Consider the following 9,942-nt stretch of genomic DNA (forward strand, 5'->3'; position numbering starts at 1 on the left):
ATCAATATTCATGAGGAAAGTAGTTTGTGTTAGTGGAAGAGGAGGGGGTTTTACAAGGGTCTAAGTACTAGTACTACGGGTAGTCTACGTTAATTTGACACTACAGTACGCTAGTTCTGCTCAGACTACTCTCTAGTGATTGGTACAAATGTACCCACTACTTTTCACCTGACATCTGAGACTTGCGAGAATCAGGTCAGTGAGAGCACTCACCTCCATAACACTTTTCTCCTCTGATTAGACGTGAACTACTGCGACTCACATTCTGTAACTACATTCAGAGCTCTGATACAGAGGCGTAGTAAGCAAAGTGTGGGCCTGGGGAAAGTTTCCTTATTGGCGCCCCCCCCCTTTCCATATTCTCCATGAACATCACATAGAAATATAGGCTTAGGGTTAGGCGCCCCTCTAAGGGTTAGTTAATGTTTAATTTTTTTTAAGGGAAAAAATCTATTTAGTATGCATATAAGTTGGACATAATTTAAAACAACAATTAATAAGTAGGTTTTCATATTATCGCGCGAACTGCAGTACTACACCACAGTCAAAGAACACTTAACTAAAGGAGTTTTTTTTTACGGAAATGTTTTTAGCGGCCCCCGAGAGGGGGAAAGACGCTATTAGTTTTGTGTGGTATGTCTGTCCGTCCGTAACGTTTAGATCTCGTAAACTAGAAAGGATAGTGAAAATCCAACATCATAATATTTCAGACCATTCAAAGTTCTGATGCAACGGCTACTTTTTTTCTTTTCTTAAAGCGAAAAATCGAATTTTTTAAATCACTTATGCAAGCAGTTTTTTCAGAAAAATACAACACTTTTACTACTATTCACTATTAATAGTAACAAACAAGGGAGGCTCTTTATTAGGAGTGATTACAATTTACTATATTTTTTACATATTTTTGCAAACGGTTTTAGATTTTTTTTTATATTTTTTTTTTACATTTGTAAGTTAAGTAAGCTCTGTTATACTTACAACTACATTTACAAAAAAAATGTTTACTTTTTTCAAAAAGAGAAAAAATCTATTTAGTATGCATATAAGTTGGACATAATTTAAAACAACAATTAATAAGTAGTTTTACATATTATCGCGTTAACTGCAGCACTGTCAGATGGATATAGACTGTAGAGCACTGAACTAAAGGAATTTTTTAATTTTTTTTTTACGGAAATGTTTTTTCTTGAGGAATAAGAGATTGTCCCATTACAAAACAGAGCAATTATATATTCATTATAAGACATTAGTTAGGCCAGGTTCACATCTAACTTGACATTCACTTTCATCTATCCTTTGGTCTGTGGCACACAAGATCTGTCAACCTTCTTTCTCCATTCTTCTCTGTCATTTGTCTTTGATAGAATTAAATTCTGATGTTCTTTCTGAAAATATTGATTCCTGCCTTTTTACCTGTCTGGGTGGACCACTTTGGGGGCCGATTTTGAGTTTGTGTTTTACACAAACTGTCTTTGTAAACTTGTTTTTTTTTTTTTTTTTTTTTTTTTTTTTTTTTACTTTGTATCCATTGAAGTTTACAAAAATAATTTTAATTTCTTTTTCAGGCTGACCTGGCAAGTCTTTGTTATATTTGGTTTCCATTTTGTATTTGCTTGAAAAAACTGGCCAGCCGGAAGTTGAGCGTATCAACCAATGACTCGATGTACAATAAACGTTTTTGCTCCTTGAGGAAAAGTCCTACCAGTTTGACCAACAAACAACAGAGTGTATATAAAAATGGTAGCAAAATGTATATAGACTTTAGAAGAGACCGAGACAGTACACGAGGTCGAAGTAACGGAAGTATGAATGACTTTTACAGGGATGGCCTTGACCTTGAGATCCGGGAGAGCAACAGCAACGGATCCTGCAGTCAGTGCTGCCACCTGGACCACGTCCGCCAACACCGACGCCACTATCACAAAACTCGGCGCTCTCATAGTAATCATTTTCATAGAGGAACGCCCTACTTGAGCACATCGGAGCCCAGCGACGCCCAGCAGACGTCCTCGGGCGACGACATCACAGTTACATACTCCCCAGCCCCACACGCGCCCAAGTCAGGCGAGATGTGCCATAATAGAACTTCTGACAGCGGCAGTGGCTCTGTTCGACTCTACCCGCTGCCTGAAATAGACGCGGCTGACCTGTAAAGTGGTCACTTGCCAGTGCCCCACAACCCTTCCATCCCTGCCAATCCTCCCTCCCCCTCTCTCTCTCTCTCTCTCTCTCTCTCTCCCTCTCTCTCGTGCGTCACGTAGATCAGAGACTGATAAGGATAAATGGCCGGTGGTTGCCAATATGTGCCATCTATCGTCTCAATGGCTGGAGATACTTTCATCAATTTTATGGAAATTCACATGACTCTGTTCGTTAATTCAACTTTAGCCAGACGGGAGATTTATTGTGCTAAAGAAACAAAGTTGGCAAGTGAGACCGAAATATCATTTAAAAAACTACCAACAGATGCCCTCCATTCTAAATTCAACCTATCTAGACCAGCAGAGGACAAAACCAAACTCTACAGATCATTTTGAAATCAAATATTTTTTAAGTTGTTTTTTTTAAAGAAAAACACATTTTTTGTGTGTGTTTTATAAATTATTATCAGGGTTATCTCACCCATTTGTAAAGAATAGAAAGAAAACTGTCAACTTGTTTATGTCAGAGGCCCCAGGACGGATGTGGTTGTCCCTGCAAACAAGGCAGCTTCCCAATTTAGATGTACTAATCCCAGCAGCCTGGAAATAGCATTCTGGTATATATCCCATTGTCGAGTTCAGTGGAATACATTACTAGTAAATAGGTTTGCATTCATCTCTTTACAAGTGTGTACGAAACAAAGGTGAACATTTAAACTGAAAAAAATTGAATTATTTAATTAATCCACGACATATTTATTATATACACGAAAGTAAAAAGGAACTGAATCGTTTTAGTCCCAGAATACATTTGGAATGTATTCGTAAGTCATAGACATCTCTCTCTCTCTCTCTCTCTCTCTCACACTCTCTCTCTCTCTCTCTCTCTCTCTCTCTCTATATATATATATATATATATATATATATATATATATATATATATATATATGGGCATATAATCAATCTTTCATTAGTAAGAATTCTAAATCAATCGTGTTCAATACAATGTAAATGTTCTGCAATAATTTGTAATGTATCATACATTTTGGCTGTACATAGTTTCAATTGTCACCCTGTTAAGTGTTTGGTTTATTAACCTAGATATCTATCTCACGTTCATCCATTGGGTTGTCTAGAACATTAGCTATGTATTTTCATTGCCTCATTTCACGTATCATTTTGAAATCAGATATTATTCCTATTAATAACATAGACTGGCTACACATGTATTGTAGTTGACTGTCCGAATGAAAGAAATAACCCACGTGATATCAAACCAATCTACTGGTAAATCTATAACTTTGGAAGAGAAAAGGGGTGAAGGCAATTTCAAAAAGACAATCTAAAACTAACCCCAGAAAACCTTAACCCAGTAAACCTTAACTTAATAATATACACTCTGAAACAACAAGAAAAGAGGCGATGTTACAATGTAGAGCAGTGGACTTTTTAAAATGTGTATTGTGACTTTAGATTCCACACATGATAAAAAAAAAAGGAAAATACCGTTTGCGTTTATCTCAAGCATCCGGCGATCCTCTTTTCGAGCATCTTCTTGCATTCGTAACTTCTGAAAACTATTCCCCTGGTGTCTACAGTTCATTATTTATCCTAGTAAAAAAGACAATACTGCTCGAGTCAAATAAAGTTAGAATGAGTAGGGCGCTGCCCTGAACTGAAGTCTCAGGAACAATGGAAACAAAGTAGCGTGACACTATTGTAATAACATTTTCGAGGAAAGCAAAACATCTTTTAGCAGATCTTTGTTGTTGTTTTTTTTTTGGTCACTCAGAAGCCTATCACAGAAATATTGTTCAACGCTCTGTAGAAGTTCAGCACTTTCAACTTTAGACGGATAAAATCGATTAAGGCGTAGATAACTGGAAATGTCTTCTTCAAATGAACTTTTGAAATCAATCTGAGTGCCTGTAACCCTTGGTATAAAATGATCACCCTCTTGTGTCAGCAATCTGGGCTTACGGCCAATCAGTTTGGAAGCATAAAATAAATAAACACATGTTATTGCAACTGAGTCCAATCAATCGAGCGTAAGAACGTGGCAGAAACTTGAAATTTAAAAAAAAGCACAGCAAAAAAACGCAAGTTGCTCCATGAACGCAAATTGCTCCAAAAGAACACAAATGGCTCCAAGAACACAAATGGCTCCAAGAACACAAATGGCTCTAAAAATCGCGTAGATGAACGTATAATTCATCGTGATGCAAACAACTAATACTGAATTGTTTCATCCAGAAATCCTTTGCTCTCTTTTTAATGTTGACATGTCAAAAGATGTCGAATCGTGCTTGGCGGTGAATCGTGCTTGGCGGTGAATCGTGCTTGGCGGTGAATCGAGCTTGGCGGTGAATCGTGCTTGGCGGTGAATCGTGCCTAGCTGTTAATCGTGCCTGGTGGTGAATGGTCCTCACTGGGTGAATAGGTCCTAGAGTTTAATGTCTGGGCATTGCATTTAGGGTGCGAGTATATTCATTTGAATTGCTGTCTGCATTAATGTACTGTGAACTATTTCATGAAGATGTTAACATAATGAATTGAAATGAATTGATAAAAAACCTTTTATAGCTCCCATCACTAGCAATCAGCTCAAACTTATATTGTTGTTATAGTTTTGTTATTATTCTACCTTCACTATGTATTCCTTATCAATAATGTACTTTCTTTTGAAGTGGCTGGCACACATGAAAAAAAAAGGTTTTAGGAAGCTTTTTATTTCAGAACAACAAAAAAAAGGTTTACTCATTTTATTGATGGTATCCATGCACTTTTTATTTGTGTATTTTAAATGCATTGTCATTTTAGCGGCCCCCGAAAGGGGAAAAGACGCTATTAGTTTTGTGTGGAATGTCTGTCCGTCTGTCCCGTTTAGATCTGGTAAACTAGAAAAGATAGTGAAAATCCGACATCATAATATTTTAGACCATTCAAAGTTCTGATGCAACGGCTACTTTTTCCTTTTATGAAAGAGAAAAATCTAATTTTTTAAATCACTTATGCAAGCAGTTTTTTCATAAAAATACACCACTTTTACAACTATTCACTATTAATAGTAACAAACACGGAAGGCTCTTTAGTATAGGGAAACACATTACACCATATTTATAACACATTTATGCAAATGGTTTTAGTTGGTTTTTTTTTGTCAAAGAAAACTGTTTTGCATTTGTATTGCTAAGTTAAGTAAGTTCTGTCATACTAACTAATACATTTACACGAAAAATTTGTTACTTTTTTATTAAAGAGAAAAAATCTATTTAGTTTGCATATAAGTTGGACATAATTTAAAACAACAATTAATAAGTAGTTTTCATATTATCGCGGGGACTGCAGTAGCCAAATACATACATTAAACACATAACTATAGCACATTTTTTTTACGGAAATGTTTTTTCTTGAGGCTTTGAATAAGAGATTGACCCTTTACAAAACAATTAGATCAATTAGATATTCATTAAAGGACATCAGACCAGGTTCACATCAAACTTCACCTTCACCTATCCTTTGGTCTGCTGGTCCATTGGGGCACCACACAAGATCAGTCAATCTTCTTTCTACATTCTTTTCTGTCATTTGTTTTTTGATAGAACTTCATTCTGATTTTCTTTCTGAAAATATTGAAACCTGCCTTTTTACCTGCCTGGGTGGACCACTTCGGGGGTCGATTTTGAGTTTGTGTTTCACACAAACTGTCTTTGTAACCTTTTTTTACTTTCTTTGTTTCTTCTTTGATTGTTGTGCTTGTCTTTTTCTTCAACAGTAAATTGGAGGTAAGAGTCCAACTGTTTCAAAGAACGTTTGTGATCATTTCATTGTGTTTATGGAGTGACTGGAATGGTTTTGCCATTGGTATGTTCTACAAACTATGTGATATTATTTTTTTTAAATATATTTATTTGTAATTCATGTCTCAGATTATGTCAGTTGATTGAAACACACACACACACACAATCTCGACAAGAATTTAGGAAATGTGTGTGTGTGTGTGTGTTGTTGTAAAATCACAAAGAAATTCATAAATTAAAATTAAAATAAACTGAAAGTTCTGACGTTGTTGTATTGTATACTATGAGACGAATAGACTATATCACTGAAGCCCAATCTAATTCAACCAGAGGGGCCAATTTAACTTCCGACACTCGTGTCGCGGGCCACATGACTGAAAAGGTACAAAAAACGAAAAGAAATTGATCTAAAATAAATTTATTAGAAACCTGTGGATCCAGTACATACTAGTTAGTACTTAATGTACTTATATTAATTAAAGGGACGTCACAATTGGCTTCATTTCTCTACTTAAATGTGAGCAATATTACAGCTAGCTAGCCAACGACTCATTTTTGTGTGTCTCTTTTTGTCACTATTCCCATCGATCTTCCAATTTCAAGGCGTAGTTTAAAAATCTTTTTGTTCGCGGCTCAAACCAAGAATGACGTAATATTTGTTTTATTATGCCGTTTATATGTTCTTTAAAAGCAAAAACAGCTACACTTTCTTTACAAATCAGATATGTTGGCTTATTATAATGTTGTCATGGCCAGGGGTGTCAATGGGGTTAAGCTCCCATTGTCTATAAAGTACTCCTAATGGCATGCGTCTCAAATAGCCTCTGACAACTAAGTCCAGCACCTGGCCTGCTCGTGTGGCTTAGATATTAAGCCCGGCGAAACTGCTCTTACTAACAGGTGAAGGGGTGAAGGCGGATACCTGGCGCCACAAAACCGGGAGCTTCGGGCAGATGGAGCTCGTCAGCCTAGTAAGGCAGTTCATCTAGGAGAGGGGTACTCTGACTTCAAACCCCCGCTGCCTTGCGGTACTGAGGCTTCAGGAGACAACCTCGAGGAGAAATCAGGAGTGAAGCCCCTTAGGCGTTGGGAGTATCAGCTATGAAATTCCCTCCGGCAGCTTCTGCAACTGAATTGGTGCCAAATGTAATGCGATGCGTTCCTTTGGATCACATCAGCAAGGTCGAGAGAGGGATCATGACGCATGGGCCACCCATGACCCCTTTATCCAAGGCCCAGGAATGCGCCCCGGAGAGGAAACTCTGGTGCTGCTGCAAAGCGGCTAAAACAACACGGGAGACAACAGTTACGGGTTATAAGTCCAACTTGATTGGCGTAATGTATGGACGCCACGGGTTGTCTTTGACGGTGGGAGAGGTCTTCGCGCCTCACTGATCAGCTACCGCCCGCCTCAACCTGGGCAGCCCCCAGTCAGTTAGGTGCTGATCCGCCACAGCCTGCCTGCTCTAATGGGTGCTTAGAGCTTAGTTTAAAACGACAAGTAGGCTGGAAACTTGCACCAAGCAACAAAAGAAGAAAAATTAAACTGAAAAAGAAAATCCCTGTCATGCGACTGGCCACTTGGAATGTCAGGACAATGTGTCCTGGTCTCACTGATGATCTAAGGCAGATCGACGATGCAAGGAAGACGGCAGTTATAAACAACGAGCTAAAAAGGCTACATATTGACATTGCAGCCCTGCAAGAAACCCGACTGGCCGAAAACGGCATGCTCCGCGAGACTGACTACACTTTCTTTTGGAAAGGGAAAGCACAGGATGAGACTCGAATACATGGTGTGGGCTTTGCTGTCAAGAACAGTCTTCTTCCCATGATAGTCCCTCCAGTTGGTGGCTCGGAACGGCTACTAAGCATAAGTATGATGACAGCATCTGGAAAAGTCACTCTAATTAGTGCCTATGCCCCCACACTATGCTCGCCTCAGGAGGACAAAGACAAGTTCTATGAAGACCTCAAAGAAGCCATTGCAAACATTCCTCAAAAAGAACATATGATCCTTCTAGGTGACTTCAATGCCAGAGTAGGATCAGATCACACTACCTGGCCAGACTGTCTTGGGCTTTTTGGAATCGGAAAGATGAATGAGAACGGACAAAGACTGCTTGAATTCTGCACATACCATAAGCTCTGCATTACCAACACATACTTCAGAACAAAACCACAGCACTGTGTCTCATGGAGGCACCCTAGGTCTGGGCACTGGCACCAGCTGGATATGATACTGACACGAAATTCTCATGGAGGCACCCTAGGTCTGGGCACTGGCACCAGCTGGATATGATACTGACACGAAAAAAGGACATTGGAAATATACTGCTAACACGTAGCTACCAAAGCGCGGATTGTGATACTGATCATACTTTAGTGTCATGCCGGACAAGACTGCTGCCAACTAAGATCCACACTTCACAGGGAAAAAGAAAATCACGCCTGAATACTACTAGCACAAAAAATCCTGATCTTTGCACCGAATTTGAGAACAAATTAGAGGAAGCTTTTAAAAACTTCTCTGTGACTGAGGTAGAAAAAAGCTGGACGTTTATGCGTGATACAATGTACCAAACATCATCACTGGTCTTTGGAAACAAAACCAAGAAAAGCGAAGACTGGTTTGAAGCTAGTCTACCAGAAATGGAAACTGCCACTACGAACAAGAGAGCAGCCATGCTAATCTACAAGAAGCATCCCACCCCAAGCAACTTAAAAAGGCTCAGAGCTGCACGTAACAATGCCCAAAGAGTAGCGAGACAATGTGCTAACAAATACTGGCAGGAGCTATGCGAAGATATTCAATCTTGTGCCGACTGTGGTAACATAAGAGGACTATATGAGGGCATGAGAAAAGCCTTTGGACCTCACACCAGCAAGTGTGCTCCACTCAAGTCAAAAGATGGCTCAATCATCAGCGATCGTGCGCTGCAAATGGAACGATGGGTAGAACACTATGCAGAACTCTACCAGATTGAAAACGCCATCTCACCAAATGCTGTTTCCAACTTCCCATCACTTCCAGTTTTGACGGAATTAGACGAAACGCCCTCAGTAAAGGAGCTGAGCATTGCCATTGACATGCTTGCACATGGGAAAACACCCGGAGGAGATGGCATTCCTGCTGAAGTAATTCAGGCTGGAAAACATGCCCTAATCAAACCACTCCATGAACTGCTAAGCTTGTGCTGGGAACAAGGAATGGTCCCCCAGGAATTGAAAGACTCCAACATTGTTACAATTTATAAAAATAAAGGCGACCGCTCTGATTGTAACAATTACAGAGGCATCTCACTGCTTAGCATAGTCGGAAAGACTTTTGCTAGAGTGTTACTAAAGCGATTACAGATCCTGGCAGATCGTGTTTATCCAGAGTCGCAGTGTGGCTTTAGGGCAGGTAGATCTACAACAGATATGATTTTCTCTCTTCGGCAGCTACAGGAGAAGAGCAGAGAACAAAAGCAGCCCCTCTTCATAGCATTTATTGATTTGACCAAGGCCTTTGACCTTGTTAGCAGAAGCGGTCTGTTTGCTGTACTAGAGAGAATCGGCTGTCCAAATAAGTTAAGAAAACTAGTGTCAGCTTTTCACGAAAATATGCAGGGCACCGTTCAGTTTGGAAGTTCTTCCTCCAGGCCATTCTCCATTAAAAGCGGTGTAAAACAAGGATGTGTACTGGCCCCTACACTTTTTGGCATCTTCTTCTCAGTCGTACTATCCAGTGCTTTTAAATCCCTGGAAGACGGAATATACATCCATAGCAGATCCGATGGAAGGCTCTTTAACCTGGCACGTCTTAAAGCCAAAACGAAAAGGCGTCGTATCTTGATAAGGGAGCTGCTGTTTGCCGATGACGCGGCACTCGTATCTCACTCACAAGGAGGTCTACAGAAGCTAGTGAACGCCTTAGCAGCTGCTTGTCAAGAGTTTAGCCTTACTATAAGTCTCTCCAAGACCGAAATCCTGGCACAAGACGTTGCAGAAATACCTAT

At 39.5% G+C, this 9,942-nt stretch overlaps 1 protein-coding gene across 2 annotated transcripts in view; it reads left to right on the forward strand.

The window, feature by feature from the left end:
- LOC106059547 (prolactin-releasing peptide receptor-like) overlaps positions 1 to 6,198 on the forward strand; it is a 187,444-nt gene extending 181,246 nt beyond the window's left edge. For both annotated transcript variants that reach the window (XM_056019630.1, XM_056019631.1), the window contains exon 4: positions 1,566 to 6,198. In XM_056019630.1, the coding sequence (XP_055875605.1) occupies positions 1,566 to 2,153 (588 nt within the window). In that variant the 3' untranslated portion in view covers positions 2,154 to 6,198. The remainder of the gene's footprint in view (positions 1 to 1,565) is intronic.
- Positions 6,199 to 9,942: the final 3,744 nt, after the last annotated feature.

The sequence above is a fragment of the Biomphalaria glabrata genome, chromosome 2 (genome assembly GCF_947242115.1).
Source record: "Biomphalaria glabrata chromosome 2, xgBioGlab47.1, whole genome shotgun sequence".
NCBI lineage: Eukaryota > Metazoa > Mollusca > Gastropoda > Planorbidae > Biomphalaria > Biomphalaria glabrata.